Source organism: Pholis gunnellus (genome assembly GCF_910591455.1).
Source record: "Pholis gunnellus genome assembly, chromosome: 6".
Taxonomy (NCBI): Eukaryota; Metazoa; Chordata; class Actinopteri; order Perciformes; family Pholidae; genus Pholis; species Pholis gunnellus.
Genome location: NC_136532.1, coordinates 17,859,598 through 17,877,690, shown reverse-complemented (window position 1 = coordinate 17,877,690; position 18,093 = coordinate 17,859,598). Strand labels below are relative to the sequence as shown.

Genomic DNA, 18,093 nt, shown 5'->3' with positions numbered 1-18,093 from the left:
GTATACTATGATAGATGGTTTGCATGTAGCTTTTAGGTAGCAATAATACATTTTTGCTGATGTGAGGATTTGTTAACAAACTCTCTGATTGACTGTCATATCAACTTAATTTAAGCAACAGGATAAACTGGAATTATTATCGAACAATTACACAAAATCCTTTAAAGCTAAAACATGGCCCACCTGGATTGTTGTCATCCCCATGTCCAGTCCCACCAGTATCCTCCTGTCCTGTAGCTTTGCAATCTGCGGGTCCTCTACTTTCAGGAAGTCCCACACCAGCTCTGTGATGTCCACCTGCCAATCAGTGCCCAGCATGAAGCTGGTTTGGCCTCGAGGATCAGCTGACTCAGCTACAAAATGGGTTAGCACTCTGACCATGGCATGTTGGTACTGCAGGGTGCAGCTTCGCCCTCGTCTGTCTTCATCGTCCTCGTCCTCGCTGTCCCGTGTGGACCTTGCAATAAAAAAAAGAATAAAAACCTGATGTGCAAACTGGGAGGAACTTTTCTTTATGGATAGCAGTGTTGGTTGGTCCAATACATTGGTCCGGACTGAAACTTCAATACTGACATTTGGTACAGACATTTATGGTCCCCAAAGGATGAATCCAAATATATAAATATGTTTTATGACCGAATACCTGCAGAACCAATGACATCCACATCAACCTCATCTGTACTTTTCCTGTAAAATTCAGTATGCTAACATGCTAAACATGGAAACATTATACCTGCAACACATTTGCATGTAAGCATTATTGTTTTGAGCACGTTAGCATGTTGACATTAGCATTTAGAGCCACTAGCATGGACTCTTAGTCCTGTTCATTACTTTAACTGTACTTTGATTAAGCTCACATGCATCAAAGCTATATCACATTAAATAATGTAATTATATGTACTTGGTGATTATTGCTATATTACAGTCTAACAAAGGCACAATCTAGAATAATTGTAGCACATGTGCGCAGGATATTTGTTCAATAAATACTAGAGAAGAGAAAATGTCAGCTCTGCAGTGATGTGTGGTCCGTAGTATTTTCAGCAGCATTTAACTTAAACTGATCTCTGTCAAACATTCACACACACACAGGGCAGTGTCACCAACACAGGAATGTTTACCCGACGAAGATGAAGTAACGATGCAATGTTGTTGATTAAGCCACTAAGGGAGGATCATTTTTCCCTCCGAGGCTCTCCTTCACTGTTTCGTAGCACCTGGCCTGGGTTGTGAATGTGCACACACCTCCTTACTGCTTACTTAATAGCCTTCCTCATTGCTCTGTTGCCAGGAAATCAAATTTCATTACTTTAGGCAACAAATCAGCCAACAGGGCTCAGCTCTTTCTCACCAGGAAAATTGCTTAAAATGCGACAAACTTGGTTTCAATGGTTACAATACAGCTGCAATATCATTAGATTTAGCCTATAACTGTTTTTTTATTTTGCTTGAGCAAACAACAGATGAAGCACACTAAGATGTTGAGAAAGCAATGTTTGAACGGTTGATCTGGGAGAATAACTGCTGCTCCAGTTCTTCAGTCTTACACTGGGGCACAGTTGGGACACTTTCAAACAGGAAAAGTGCTTTGTCAACAAAACTGCTAATCATATACTGCATATACCGCACCCGTCTTCTTTCTCTCTCACACACACAAACGCACCAAAGGTCCATCATGATAAAGTCGAGCAGAAAATAACTTAATCTCTTAAAAAAGTTTTTCTTTTGCGATTATCCGCTCTGCTTGTCTCTTTTCTGTTTGAATCCTCTGAGAAATCTGACTGCACGTGAAGCCGAGGGAATAAAGATGTTAGCTGCACGCTCCAGAGAAAAGCCAGTGAGATTTGGAGTTAAGGGCTTAAAAAATGATTTCACATGCAACTGAATGACAGCCATTCACAGAGGAAATGACTCTGGATATTGTGGGATCACTAAAAGAAAACATTTGGATTCAGGATTCAACAAGAACAACTGGTGATCCAGCCAAGTGACAATCGCGTACATGTGTTTTGGACACACTTATACTGTAAGTGCCTTAGAATTTTGCCTGTCGTGTTCAAATACAAAATACAAAACAAACGATTATTTCACTATTTGTTTGATGTTGCTGTGTTAGAGGCCCTGAAAACGTCATATCATATTAATCTCTAACATCCAATATTCATGACTGAATGAGCAATAATCTAAAAAAAAAAAAGGTTGAACAACTTTGTCGTTTTTCGAAGACTAGACAAAGTGGAAACGAGTGGTGTATCAGCCTGGTGTCATCAGTCTTATCACTAAACCAGAGCAGAATGCATGTCTGTTGATCTGTTTGTACTGTGAATCTGATGCTTGTCCTTTGCTTAGCAAGTTTCATTTTTGGCACCGTTGTAGAAACGCCTGTAACACTAGATTAACATAGCAGATCCGTTGTGCCTAAGCAGCCTTGACACATTTAATGCATATTCATGAACGCTAACTCCTCCGCTTATGATTTTTATGTCACTTTCCACACAAAAGTGGAACACTGCATTCAATTTCCAGGCGAGGATGGGGTTACTTGAGTCCTTCTGGTCAATAATAGTTTTAGTTTCAGCAAATGTATGAAGCTTCCTCCCCGGGTGACTCAAATCCACAAAGGCCAACCTCCAAATTCAAATGCAAACAAAAGAACTACCTTCTGCATGAAATGTAGCACCACCTGCGATTCCAACTGAATAGCAGGGATTGTGATTTTGTGACATTCATTTTATGTTGCATTTTTCTCTTATACTTTAACAGATTCCTGTTCACGACTGACTATCCACTCATTTACATATTAGATGCAGAGGAGAAAACCACCTTCCAATTATTCCAATGGCAGTAATTGAAAGTTTCTCCCCGCTGACTGCTTTAGTTAAATCCTTTTTGAATCATACTGTGAGTGTTTTGAGCGTAAACAGAATTTGTTATTTGACATTCACAGACGATGAGTTGACGTTACAGGAGTCTGTACCAACATATTGACTGAATCAGCCTTTAAACAGTGTATTTATAAAGAGGGTGTAATGGTTTCAGGAGCAAACAAGCTGATCGTGAAGTCGGATCGTTTTAGCGCAGGTATAAATCTGATATGCCAGTGCTTGTGCAGCCACCTCAAAATCTAATCTAAGGTTAATCTAATAAACAAATCACACTCAGTGCCGAGAACAACCTGCTTCACAAAGCAATCTTTCTTTCCGCTTCATTCACTTTAAAGCCCAGTTGTGACTTCAGAGGAGATGCTGCATATTAATGTGTGTGTGTGTGTGTGTGTGTGTGTGTGTGTGTCATGCTTATTTTTGTTGTGCCCCGTGGATCGTGTGCCGTATTTGTTTTGTCATTTCGCTGCATATTATTTTTTGCTCCAACATGACGAAGGTCATTTGCACAGAAAAAGGCAGTGCTGCTTATGTTTACAGATCCATGCAGCTCCATCTGATGCTTGATTGCTTTTTTTTGTTATTTGAATATTGTAGGGGATTCAAGTACAACTTTGTTTTACAGTAGAAAGAAAGCGCTCAGTACACAGTTTACGCCAACTCTGTGTCAAACAAAGGGTAACTGCAAGATGTTTGTATTAACAGAATACAACAAGGGGGAAAAGGAATCACAATATACACTTCTTGAGAGATGTGTAAAAGGAGTGGTGCGTGCCTGAGTGCTACGCCTACACTTAGGTTTGCTGTCTGCGAAGGCTTATCTTGTCCCTGTTTTGACAGGGCTTAGGGAGGGAAGAGGTGAGCCATACAGCCAGTGCCAGTCAAAAACTGTGTGAAGAGTACTTTTTTGCGACTATCCAACTTGCAGGCCTGATGTCTCTATTCCCTCATTTCTCTCGCTCAACCCAATGTGGTCCCCGACATGCCAGCCTGGCCGATAAAGGAAGGTCCCGCCACTTGCTATTGTCGCTCCGCGGCTCAGTTCCTCGTGGGCTTATGGACAGTGGAGCAGTGCCCATTCTCACCAACAGACATAGTGCTACTTTGCAAGGTCACGCCTGCTATCCCCTGATAAACAAAGACGGGTGGAAGACAGGGAGAAACAAAGCTCCCTGCTGCCCATCAGCAGTGACAAAGACAACACAACTCGGGCTGTCCATGCTGATAAAGGCGTACCAGCACACAGCTGGGAAAGCAACATCCTCGACAAGCCGTGGCATTAGTCGAATGCTGTACCTCTGTCACTCAAAATAAGAGGAGAGCAGGGATAATTAGAGCAGCCACACTGGTGCGTGGGATGACTCCCAAACCCAAGACCAACCTCAACACTTTTCCAGAGGTAATTACTGCAGGTAAGCTGATAGCTGCTCCATCAATTGATGGATTTCAACAGTTGCAGAGAAGCACTGCACAACAGTGTTGGCAGAGGTGCTGCTAGTGATGAGGCACCCGAGGGAGAGGTCTGACCTCAAGGCAGCTCTAATAATGTTCTTTTTTACTGACGACTAAGAGGCAAAATGGCAGGCCACCTTAAGCCGGTCGTAATGACAAGCTGTATTGCACAGGTCAGCCATTTTGTTATCAGCCAAGAACTGTCAGCAGGAGTGAAGTCAGGAAGAGACAAGCGGAGTGGTGTTCAGTCAAACGTCTCATTATTATCTTATCTTAGGCTGCCGTGATTGAAATCAAATACATCACCTGGATTAAAGGCCATTTGTTACCCTCTTAAAGGAAGCTAGTGCTGCGGCGAAGGAGGACAAAAGGCTCAGATCGGGAGCATTTCTGTGATGCCAACAAGAAAATCTAGAAGCGCTATTGGTAAAGAATGAAAAAAACCCTACTAATCAAATTTGGATCCGTTCAAATAAAAACTTGTGCCATAAACTTAATGCTGTTTCATTCGATAATTGGAAATTGTGACTGAATTACACTTTGCACAGATGATCACACAAAAATATTGAAGTGAGAAAATGAGCCCTTGGCAAAAAGAAAAAAAACATGTAAATGTAAAGTAAAGACTGAGTCAACTTATAGTGAGTCCAATTAGCCAAACATACCTGGAAATACCTAATTATATCTATTTCTCTGGTTTAATCTCATCCTGACAAATCTGGAGAAATAGTGAATAAGCTATATTTCATCATTGAGTCTGTTAAAGGGGAACACTGTAGATTAAAAACGTGTGTTGAATGGGAGACACATTGCTCTGTAACTGACGGAAGCATGCAGCACTGTACCTCTGACTGGTGGCCATGATGGGTACCCTCCACCCTTTGATCTGGCTCAGCTCCGTGTCTGACACCTCAATCTGGAGGGGGAGTCGAGGGATCCACACGTTGAGCTCCAGTTGAGCACTCAGGTATCCGTAGGTGAAGTTCACCATCATCTTCACCTTGCCCTTCATCTCCTTGCCATTCACGAAAATATAGTCGCACCTGTCTGACACCTGCGTGAGAGGAGGGGGAAGGATTAAGAAGTTGAGCTCTTCTGACAGTTGCACATAGATGACTACACATTGAATTACACAGTGCAATATACAGCACAGGGTACACTGTAGCATGGGCTCTCCAAGTTGATTATAAGGTTTACACTCCTCACTGATGCAGTATTCTTGTAACTACTTTGAACAAGATGAAAGGTCCTGAGGGGGGGGGGCATCTTTGAACCTGAGGGAAAACAGGTCGTGGTCTGCTTTTCCATTATATTTCTGCCTACAGCTAAAAGATGAACCGACAGATGGAAACTAGTAAAAGGAGAGCAGTTGTCTCTTGATAAAATAACCAAACTCAAAGCCATCTGTTTCATAAAATTGCTTTGTAAAAGTAGTGAGCGGGCCAAATTTGTGCTATAGAAAGACACAACTCCTTGTTGCCTTGTGCTGCTCACTCTCTTTGAAAATGTGTCTTTTGTTACTTGTGTCAGCATTTGATTAATGTCCAGAATCTCCTCTTTCTCCATCTCTTTAAAAGCCTTATTATATGGCCATGCAGGCAAAACAAACACAAAAGATATGCAAATACACAAAAGCCAAAGAGGATCCCAACACAGATATTCAGAAGACACAGTATGTCTTTAGCAGAGATACCCCGTTCTTTTCTGGGCACTTCGTCAATCCTATTGATCCCATCATATAGGGGAGTACCACGGCTGGAACCAGATGGTCTGGGGAAATATCTTTTTTTTTTTCTGTATTCCCAAGTTATTTCTCCACAGCGAGATAAAACCATAAACAGCCATTAATCATGAAGCCGCGGCAGAATATCCTCTGTGACCAGGAAGAGCACTTTGTGTGTGACAGATTGTTTGTGTGAGATCCCTCCACTTCACTTCACCTGTAGAGTGAAGCCAGCACAATACCTTTTGTGGAAACTAAAGTTTGTCCGCTTGGTACACATAAAAGCAGATATTTGGAGATTGAGTGCATTGATTTTACATTCTGCGCTGTGCGTAATCAAAACAGTCATCAAACACATTCCAGTTGATTCCCTTCAATGTAAATAAATGAATCTGTGATGCAAGTTTCTACTGTATATGGACATTTGAATAGTGCAACACATTTCTGAGCAGGTTTGCCTTTCTTGTCAGTGTGCTTACTGCTAGGGAAAAAAATACAACATAATTAATAAATAAGGAATTAATTCATTCTCCCAACTATTCAATATGAGTGTAAAATAACAGATCTTTCTGCAATCCTACAGTGAATCAAGGTGCCAATTATCGCATTTAAATTTTAAAATCAAACAGAAATTTCAAATATTTTCCCCTTTGTGTAAGGAAATATGTACTATAATACTGCAGCTGTAGTGCACATGTATGTCCTTTTGGAATGGAGGATAAAATAAAACCATTTTTGCACATATTTGATAGAAAAAGCATGACGACAGCGCAATTAAGTCCCGCCCACACCGGATTGTGTAACAATTCTTTGCTCTCCATTGACTTTGTATTGTGTGAAGGCGCCTGTCACTTTCGTCTGCTAGCAAACAACAGAAAAATGCCTAAAGGCTTCTGTGTGGTGAGATTAACAGGGTAAAGAACCCACAGCTAAGTTTTTATAAGCTGCCAAACCTAAAAACTGTGGATTCAGACATAAGATGTGAGGCCTCAGCAGGAAGAATGGTAACATTGTGGAATTCTGACACTCAGGATGCTTAATGTTTGTCCAAATGTCAGTTTTAACTAACGTTAACTATATTTCTGTCAATTACGCTAAAGCCTTTTGAAAGTATGCAACTTGTGTAATAATGGAATGTTGTAAACACTTCATTGCAGTATGCAGTATTATGTTTGCAGGTTTTGCTGTTGTTTTCTCAGAGGTTGACTGAAATCTGAGGGCCAGTGTTACTGAGAGATAACTTTTTATTTCCTGCCTTTGGATCAGCCCACATAGTGTTGGTTATGTAGCATACCGTTAGAGAAATAGAACATTTGTGACCTTTATGGCATGCAACATTTGGAAGGGTATGGCTTTTTGGAGCACTCATATCAAAGATGGGACTTAACAGCTAACTGCCCGTGTGGCTGCTGGAGTGATATAATAAACTATTTCTAGTGCCTGCCGGCAAATATAATGCACCTATCAAATAACCACTAGAAGCACATTATCACATGGCACCAACAATTCACGTCCTATGCAGAACACTAATGCTATCACAGGAGAAAAACTAATAAAACCTAAATGACATTTATACTCATTTCTTAGCAAAAATGCAATTTCAGTTCAACTTTTAAAAAAAAATCTACAGTAACCATTTTGAAATGGTACAAAAAGGTTGCCCGCCAGACAAGAATCCCTAGAAACCCCTGTGAGAAAGCTAAAAGCACGCTGCAGGGCACCCTTCAAGGCTACAGCCAACCATCAGAGAACTTCTGCTAAGGACTGAAGGATCATTGGATAGTTGCTCTGGTATTACAGCCAATAAATAGTACAGAGCACACGTACAGTAGTAGTACCTTGCTCATGCACTAATGCAGCACGACACTGCGAAGTGACACGGACTGTCAGAGTTGCGTAATTAAGCTCTTAAACATTTCTACAATGGCGCTGGCGCTCCCTGGCTACAGTCATTCATGGATCAGATCGGGCTCCGTCAGAGCTTCCAGTGTGCGAGTGTGTTTGATCTGATTAAGATGTCGGAGGAGTTACTGCTCCTTATCGGCCCTCATTGTTCGTCTCTTTCTCTCTCACTGCTCTCAGTCGGCTGATACTGAAGTGCCTTTAACGGCCCGTTTCGTCTGCGACTTCTCTCACAAGTTTGGGCCGCACAAGCATTAGCTTGCAGGCTAGACAACACCTGTCTGGGCTTCATGTAAGGCTCATTGACCAAATGTAACAGTGAAATGGATGATCAATAAAAAGGATTTTGCTGGCAAATATGTTTATGCCTACCTGTCTTATTTTTCTTGCCACATTCAGAAAAAAGCTGCAAGAAGTCAGTTTACCCTTATTTGTATTAGGAGAAGAACGTGTAATGAGTGTAGGATTTATTAGCATTGAGGTTTGCTACAGAACGTCCCATGACAGGCAAATGAACTGCCTGCTGGCATTTCTTTGATCTATTCCCAAACATACTAAGCGGAAACAATTATGGCAAACATGGCAGCTGACATCCAGCCATCCCAACACATTACACTGACAGACTTACACCTTCCCGCTGTGCTGTTTCATTGGCCGACATAGCTCCAATTCAATATTTTAACATGAAAAGACCCCCTGAATTAATCAGCGGCGCCTTTAACTCCTCATATGCATGTTGTGGCAGACGGAGGGTGGGACTGCCTCTGTGAATTACAAACTCTCTGTCATTCTGATTCACAAAGTATCATAAACGTCCAGGAAGATCCACCACCACATTAATCAGACACATTAGGCAGCTAACGGGAGAATACTTACAGAGGACATTAAGGCTGTCTCTGGATCTAGCCCAGGAAATTAACAACTCACCAGACGGATGCAATCCACGGCAGATATGAGCGATGGGAGTACGGAGCATGAAGGTGGGGTGAGCCTGTCTCTGGTTTGTACACACAGTTGGCTTGACAGAAGCAATTAAGCAGCTCAGACTCTTCTAAGTAAACTACAGCGCTCACTGCGATGCAACGGGAAGGTACATATTGTAAAAGCCCTGCTCCGTGGAAGCAGTGGTTAGAAGAGCCCATGACCTTGAGTAAGGAAAGTTCATGGCTAACAAGGAGACAGAAGATTTGCTCTGGAAATTCATTAACACATAATTGAACTGTGGAACGTGTTTGTGCTGTTGATTTTGCTGTTTCAATATTCTTTGTGTGTGTGTGTGTGTGTGTGTGTGTGTGTGACCAGTTGAAATATATTTTTTCTATAGAAATAAACCTAGGAGCCAAAGGTAAAACGGAAACATGCTTTATGCCCGAAAAGCACGATATTTGAACCTTCTTATCTGAGAAACCGACAGACAAGATGGTACATTTAAAACTGCAATAACATATAGACCTATTGACGCATTGTCATCTTTTAAGGCAATATGCAACTACAAATCCAGAAAGCGCAACATGTGCATGAAAAAATAATGGAGTCAGAGCCTTATTTCAGCCTACAAGTCAGACATTAATTTGTTTAAAGAAGACACATCTCCAAAGAGGATTAAAGAAAAAGCCTGTGACCTGAGGTATTTATTTAAAATTCATTGCAAGGTCACAAGTGAGTAGAAGCATCATTTGTTGTGCACAGTGATTCATTATTCCGGTTTAATGTCGCTCTGTGTTTACTTCTCACTAATTCCCCGGGTCATAATTGGATAAATTAGTCATGTTTACAGACAACATCGCGAGCTGAGAAGAACTTCCCTGAGTGAGCGCCAGTGAGTATGCAGGACGAATGCTCTGACCAAGAGATGTCAGCAGCAGAGCTGTAGCCATTTGTTTTTAAACTCCTTTGACTACAATTTAATTTCCCTCTGGAACTCACTTAACCATCCCTAACTCACGCATCAGACATGATAAAGTGGATCGTTGTGGCAAAATATCCTCCTCTACTTATGATTTTGTTTCATTGTTGCTCTTTTTGGGGTTCATAACTTCTGTTTGATTTGCTGCATCCTGTCCATTCTGATCTTGACAGATTCAAACACAATTGGAAGGAGCCCTTGGCACAGCAGGGTGCTGTTTTCTAGATCCTGAGCAACATCTCAGCCACTTATAATTGGAAACAGAACACCGACAGATGTGATTTATTTCTCTGGTTTTTATTGAGTCTTTCTACAGATTATTAAGAAGTCATTGGAATTCTGTTGGAGCGCGACACTGATACCAGGGCTCAACTTTATAACACTGTAAGGGACTTTCTGCTCTGTTGTGCCTTGTGCCCCAGGTTTGAAAGGGGCTCTAAAAATAAAAGAACATTTGAGCAACCTGTCAGCAGTCACTGCATATCAAACCACACACTTTCATGTTGTTTGCTGGTGTTTGTTTATCGTTTCTGGAGGATTTATATAGATGTGCTAAACATAGAAAATCTTCTCATCTGTCGCATTTTTTATATTCTCAGTATTGCTTTCACATAAGCTCTAATGCAGTGTCTGTCAAACAATACCTGCATTGTGTCAGTCATTAAATACACCAATTTCAGCTCCGTCTTTTTTCTGGTTTTCCTGGGTTTAGCTCAAATTGAAAATGTGCATAAACAGGTGGATGGAAAGGCTCGTTTCTTCAGCAATTCATCTTACTGACCTTGACCACATCTTCGTCTGTAGTGCGACACTTGACTGCTTCGGAGACATCTGTGACAGAGGTGTCAATTCCAATGGTCACCACTTTTACAGGGACAGCCACTGTCTTCCCGGTCAGCACGGCGGTGTTCAAAATCTCAGAGTCCTAGAGACAGAAAGAGGCAGAGAGATCAGCACAGCAATGGTCGAAGGCCTGGCAGGTCTCTAATCCACCTCCATCCGATAACAGACCCTCAGGGATTACAAGCGCAGAAAAAAAGAGAAATAGTGCAAGTAACAAGTAGTATTGAAAATGACCTAAGGAGGTTTTGCACAGTCAGCGCTCAATTAGTGATTATCGGGTTGTATAATCAGAGCCACTGCTGGGTGGACGGTGTTACAGCCGCTAAAAGTACATGTTTTTGTTATTTAAATTCAGCTGGACCAGGTCTACTGAGCACCTTTGTTCTCCTGGAAATCATTTCTTGCAGCATTTTGTGTTGATTGATTTTTGAATAGTTACTTTGGAGTTTCTGAGCTGAGTTGCCAAAATGTGAAATGAACCATAACAATTTCTGGGTTCTCTAATTATTGTGATTGCAACTGTCAAGATGAATACTAAACATTGTCCTCACTGCCACGCTCTTCAGCCAGCTAATTGATTAAAGTAATCAGCATAACATTGTGCTTGGCTGGTCACAAAAATTACTGATCGGCAGATAACATTTTGATTTTACTTGATTATCAACGGGAGACAAATGAAACGCTTCAAGAATTATATTTCACGTGGGGAAATGATTCATGCTCCATTACATCAACAGTTTTCTATGAGTCACTCACTTCTCTGCTCAGTCACCGATGGTGATGCAGTGACATGAAGGCACTGAGTGTTTCTGTTTCAATGGTCGATCCAGCTTTTATTCATATCCTGTCCTGGATCCACAGCAATTTGAAGGCACTCTTTGCAGCAACTGTGGTGGTTGTGATTGCCCTCCTCTTGTGCATGTATAATTGCCCAGGAGACGTCTCAAACACTGCCTTATTTGGAATGCATAGTGAATTTCATTTCTCCCTTCAGTCATATGCCTGGCCTCTATTCTCAATGTGAAAACTAAACAGTTCCAACAAACCCTCTGGCCCCCTAAAGCATTTATCTCCCAGACCACAGGGAGATTGGACAGACTGAAAAGGACATCATAGAATCAGCCTCATAAATAAATGATCAGTGTTACATTTTATTGATAAGGGGCTTTTCTGACAGGAATGCAAAGTGCAGTAAACACAGAAAACACAAGTGGTACCAGGAAACATATGGGGATAGAATGCAAGAACAATACTGCCCTACAAAGTGAAGTTGAGATTAAAGGGTTTAAAGTTTTCAAGCTCCCTGGCAAACTGCGTAACAGAAGTTTGTAATGCCTCTAGTTTACTGGGGGGAAAATCCACATACTTTGCTCTGCATTTGGATAATCTTCACAGAATGCAAAAATAAAATGCAGCAAACTGTGTTCTGTCAGCTTTCTTGTCCATAAAATACCCTTATTTTAACCACTATTTTCACCATTTTACAAAAATACATTCATTTAACCACACCAAATCGCATAAATTCCACTATAAAATCAAAACTTGACTGCAGTACTCTTCTGCATAGAAATTATAATAATAATAATCATTAATTCATATTTTGATTAAATATTTAGTTATTCAGTCCTGGGTAAGTTTGTACTTACTGGCCAATCAGCCATAGGCTCTGTGTAACTAAGGCTGCAATTTACCACTGGGCTGTATTAGAGGTACCTCAGTGGTCTAGACAGCCTTGGTTCTTTCAGTTTGATGACAGGGCTTCATCACTATGAACATACATCTTAACCTTTCAGTACACATGCACACAGTCTCGCACACACCACTGTTGTCACAGAAGATAATTGGGGCCAATTACGATGAGTTTGAGGTAACTTTTTCTCTCTAAAGCCACATCGGATTGGAGAAATGGCTCTTCAATTAGACAGTTTAATATGGACCCCTGGGTAGCTCAGTAAATAGCTGCATTGGAGGTCAAAGTGTACGTCTCAATACTTGTACAACGAACATGGCTTTTTTGCCATTGGGAAACTGAAATTACTTTCTTAAGCTAAGTGCACAGCCTGACAAAGACCCCTCATTGTACCATGTTTTCATTCTGCTTCTGGGATGGTCTTAGACAAAAGCCCTACTTTAATTTCAATGGAAAGGAACCCCAAGACACCTTTTTTTGGCACTATATTGAAGCTTTGCCAGCATTGAAGACATTTCAGTGCTTTTCTTTTGAGGAAGCTACTATTATTTTTCTTTTAACACTGCAATTTTACTCAGGAGTGATGACTGCTGAATCAAATGTCACATTTGTTTAGAGTAATATTGTTAAGCCTGACAAGCGCAGACAGGACCAATCTACAAAGCCCGACTTCCTGGAAGCACAGTCATGGGTATCCCATTGTCACCAGGCACGAACACAAGATTTGTACACTGCCCTCTTAACTCTATTTCTAAACACTTCCCCTTGTGTTTGTGAGCGCGAAAAGGAGGATTAAGTTTGGTTGAAAGGAGCCTGGTCGTTTGTAAGCATCAATTACTGAGACCAGTCAGCTTTGGAGTGAAATGATTATTAGTTGAGCCAAGAGATAGCTATGAATCACAAAAAAACACTTAATCTTCAAATGGCTTTTCATTACAATTTTATAGACTGTGACAGTGTTATATAGCAATATACCCCCCCCCCCCCCCCCCCTCACTCCCTGTGCCTCTGACTTTGATTCAATTCCCCTTAAAATGGAGTGTTGCTGTAAATTAATTCTGTGTCTGCTGGGATTCCTCCATTTCCAGAGGGTCATCTATAATACATGATGGGGTAAATGGTTGGGACCTGGTGAAAGCGGAGGCTAGTGTTATATTACAGCAGCTGGAGATGACCCAGCAGGTTGAGAGCATCAGAGAGCATGGCTTGGCGGTAATAAGCCACAGCGGGATCCCACAGTGATGCATCAATGGTCCAACGCTCAGATAGATAGCGCAATTAAACACAGAATGGAGACCTGCAGCATTACTCGACTGAGTGTCTACAGTAGAGAGTGAAAGAAGACGTTTGTGAAACTGGTAAAACTTGATGACAGTTTCTATTATGGACAGAAATAAATAAGTTTCTTACTTGAGACGTCAGATATCAAAATAGGGAATATCTTATGTATATATATATATGTTCCTTCTTTTTCGAAAATTAAAAAGTGCAACATGTAGCAATTTGTGTTTCTCATGTGTGTTGCCTGCAGGATATAAAGGTGTTACTAATTGCCCTGTTCTCTTTTGTCCTGTGTGTATTGATTCTAGGAGCGAAAAAGGATACAAAATAATAGTAATCCTTGATAACATCCGTTATACTGTATTCAGATGAGGTTCATCAACATGAAGTTTGATTTAAACAGCCTGAATAGAAGTTAAATGATGCAGATGTGTTTTGTGTTGCAAAGTAAACACATCTTTTCATTTTTTGTCATAAAGCAATCTCCCTTTGTATCAAATAATAATGCAACAGATTTCCTGACAAATCCAACAACATAAAACATCCTTTCAATTTAAGTTTTGCCGGTGCCTGTCGGTAATGTCCTCATTTTGGTTACAATTACTGTTTAATGTGTCAGTGGTTTATTAAGAAATAATCCATGACAAACTGTGACGTTATCAGAAAATAACACACTTCTTTAGAAGCGCAATTGGATTTGAATGGATTACATCACATACACAAAACCATGGCTTCTGACCATCAAAGTGTACGGTGAAGTATATTGTTTTTTTCATATTTGGGGCAATATGCTCTCTAAATAGAACAGTATTGTCTTTACCAGAGCCATAATGCCATCATTTCTTTATGTTTTTAGGGTCTATTTTAGGACCTCTCCAAGATGGATTCTCAAGATTATGTAATGATGCAGATGCTACATAAAGGCCCCTGTCATTCCCAGTTTAGATTGTGCTTTTTGTGATGTATACAGTATTACTGAATTAATTTACAAATAATCAAACTATAACATTCACCACAAAGTTTTCGGGACACCCGAGGTCTCGGGTTCCCTGGCAGTCCTTCACTATGGCTGAAGTAGAAGCCAAGCAAGAAGCCGTCACATAGTAACACCTGAAACAAGAAGCCTATTTCGGCTTGTGTCTAATCACGCTGTGTTTCATCAGTTTTATTGTCAGTTCATTGTAGCTACCATGCTGTGTTTCACCTGTTTTCTTTATAGTTTTCTTCTGGTGTTTTGAGTTTCTGTCGTTCATCTCTCTGTGATTCCCTATTGACACGTATCCTTCTTTTGGTCACTCTCTCTTTTCCATTTATTAGGAATAATTATGACAATTTGTATTGCACTTAACATAGAAATGATTAAAAGAAGACCATGTTGCAGTTGTTTGTGCTTTTCTTACTAGCCAATCTGTCCCCCAAAGTTTCACAGATTTTGCTCAATAATCTGTGGGAGAACTGCCCGTCTGCCTTATCAAGGATCTCTCTCTCTCTCCCTCTGTTAGCATTCAGCACGCTGCTGTGGCTGGTAATGTGTTCTGGGCCGTAATTTCTGCCTGTGTCTCGGTTGGATCTGAAAATAAGTGAGATTTATGGTGTCAGCCTGAGTGACACCGGTAGCATGAGAAGTAGCGAAGCTGCTGCCTGTCCTGCTGTTGCTATTAGCCTCTGCTTCTGCCCAGCGCTAACACATCCACACTCTGGTCTCACCATCCTGGCTATACGACAACAAATGAACAGGTCAAGCACAGTGTTGAGTTGGGGATTTTACAGCCTGCATTATTCATGGCGCAGCAGAGAGAAGAGAGGGTGGTGCACACAGTGTTTATGCTTAGTGTGTATTCCTGTCAGCCCCTTGTTGTCGCGGCTGTCCTGAAGCCAACTAGCACACCAGATAATCAAATTCCTTGTGCGTGTAACGTACTTGGCAATAAACAATTCTGATTCTGATTCTGATAAACCCAAAATCCCAAGTCCGGGTAGTAAAAACAAAACTATAACCAACACATCTAATTTTGGTGCTTTTACCACCACAATGAATTCCTCTTTATGATCTTTCATGTGATTTCTTGAGCAAAAGCATTAAAAGGGGCCATCAAGTATGCCAATAGTCGACTACTCCTAAATGAAATTTTCATAGTTCCGATAAACATTTTCATCCCTTGGCGATAAGCCATGCGTACGTGCAAGGAAAGTGAAATGAGAGTAGAGGGGTAGTGAATGATATGCTGTAGACATTAAACTCCACTCAGACAATGTCCTGAAGCTATTAAGCAGACTAAAAGAGGCATGTCCTTTCATCAGCCCCTCTCTCCACATTGTGCAATGCTCAATGTGGCACTTCCTCCCTTCCATTCCAGTGGGCGTTTAATTGGCTAGAAACGAGAAACATGGAGGAGAGTGGGAATAAAGGCCTTGGTAGCACCATGCAGAGCGATACATCACTGCGTGACAGCGCATTGAAGTGGTGGGATGGTTGTGAAGCCAACACGCTGCCTTTTAATGAGGGTCTCTCTCTTGCTCCCTTCTTTTCTCTTCCCACTCTTTGTTCCTCCGACAATGAGCCGCTTCCTCTCCAGCGTTCCCTTTCCCCCCTTTTTTCCTCTCTTCTTCCAGGCTCACTGGATGAAGGTGGCAGCATCACGTGGCACACAAAGAGCCCATCTCCGGTGACTGGCAGTGCCCTGTCTGAGGTACATGCCCATGAGAGATCTGATCTGCTCATTACTGTTGGCTGTGGCTGGTAGGGAGAAAACTAACCCGATGGCTGCTTTGATAGTGGATCCGCTACTCAAAGTGTCAGTTTGAAAGGAGGGGTTATAGGAGATTATGGAAGGATCATATGGACAGAATAAATGGGTGCCTCGGAATTAGCAGGCATGTCTGGTGCTGCTTTTGCTCATAATCTCATTTGAATGTGCTTTTTGTATTGTTCACTGTGTGCATCATAGGAACATTTGCTTTGTTGTTGAGAAAACAGCTTGCAAAGAAAAAGAAACTACCAGCACCTCTACAACTAGCTAATTAAATGTTCTATCTCGTTGGTTTATTTGGTACAAAAACAAAAAAAATATCTCCAGAAAGCAGCTGCATATCCCAAAATGTTGATCTCCTCCTTTAAGGGGGGGATCAAATCTCCCACAGCATCCTCGTTACTGCTTGCTTTCTTGGAAGTCCCTTAAAGAGCCTTTTCTGCCCAAAATAAAAACGTATAACTTTGCGCTTTAAATATTCAATACCTTGACTTACTATAAGCGTATCTGACGAAAATAAAAATAATAAAGCCTTTAGACTTCTGAATGTCTGATCAGGCCAGTGTGATTGTGAAACAGCATGGGAGAAAGAGAACATCTGAAGACAAAATGGTTGGCACTGATCCGGGAAAAGTTTAGCAGCTTACAATTGACTTCGTGGTGGAATGATTTATGTTGTATTGTTGCCCCCGGAAACTTCAAAAGAAGGGCAACCAATGACGTTTCAAGAACTCCCTGCTCTTCATCTGAGCTGCTTGGTCAGGATTCACAGGACAGTTCCCAGTATTGATGTTTTAGTCACATGGAAATGCTCTCAACTGTAAATTATTTATGAGTGCATATGATTTACAGGTAAACTTTGACTGTGGGGAACTGTCACAATGACAACATGCTGACAGGACAAATCCCCCCCCCAAATATTAACTATATTATGGACTGGATTGCTGACAGTATAATTAATTTTCTACAATGCAAAGACTCCACCTAAGGATCTATCTTTTTATTTTCAAAAAAGACCTGGAGGGACGGAGACACCCTGTAGAGTACAGTGGCCATGAAATGCCCCTTCTGCTGAGAAAAGGAGCTTGTGAATAAAACACAGCTGGACGTTTTACGTTTATAGGACGGATCCCCTGCAAATCTCATGAATACCGTACCTGTAATCTAGATCGATGGGTCAGAAGGGAGCAGCGGGCGTCCCTGGTGAATTTCAACAACAGTCAGACTCGGCACCATAAGAAGAATCGGGGTCAGGCACCAGCTCTGTGCTCACCTAGAGACGAGTGAGAGAGCTGCAGGGACTCAGGGGAGTTTGCTGGCGGGTGCTCTGACTGAAGCTGGCTCCGGTACTGTGAATGTCTCACTGGTGCCCCTGCTGTTTGCCCACTGAGTCCGGCCCGGAGGCTGGAAGGCAAGGAAACAACCCTGTCTGCGCCATTCTGCTCAATTTCAGCACAATATCTATTACATTGAGCCGATCGATGAATCGTTCTTCACCAACGGCCAACTATGCCTGTGAGAGATGACCTCCTGATCTCTGTTCTGATTTCTTCACCCGGCTCTGATCGAGATCCATACTGGCAGCTTAGCTTGACTTAGCTCGGCTTAGCTACCCTCTGGACACAGACCTCTCTCAGCAGACACAAAGGTCAGCTCCACTG

At 41.6% G+C, this 18,093-nt stretch overlaps 1 protein-coding gene across 1 annotated transcript in view; it reads right to left on the bottom strand.

The window, feature by feature from the left end:
* The window catches only part of LOC306697652 (transmembrane protein 132C), a gene marked incomplete at both ends in the record, with an annotated part of 120,129 nt that overhangs the window by 5,380 nt on the left and 96,656 nt on the right, over window positions 1-18,093 (bottom strand). The window contains 3 exons of the mRNA XM_079161663.1: window positions 184-457; window positions 5,183-5,391; window positions 10,650-10,793. Coding sequence (XP_079017789.1) covers window positions 184-457; window positions 5,183-5,391; window positions 10,650-10,793 — 627 coding nt within the window. The remainder of the gene's footprint in view (window positions 1-183; window positions 458-5,182; window positions 5,392-10,649; window positions 10,794-18,093) is intronic.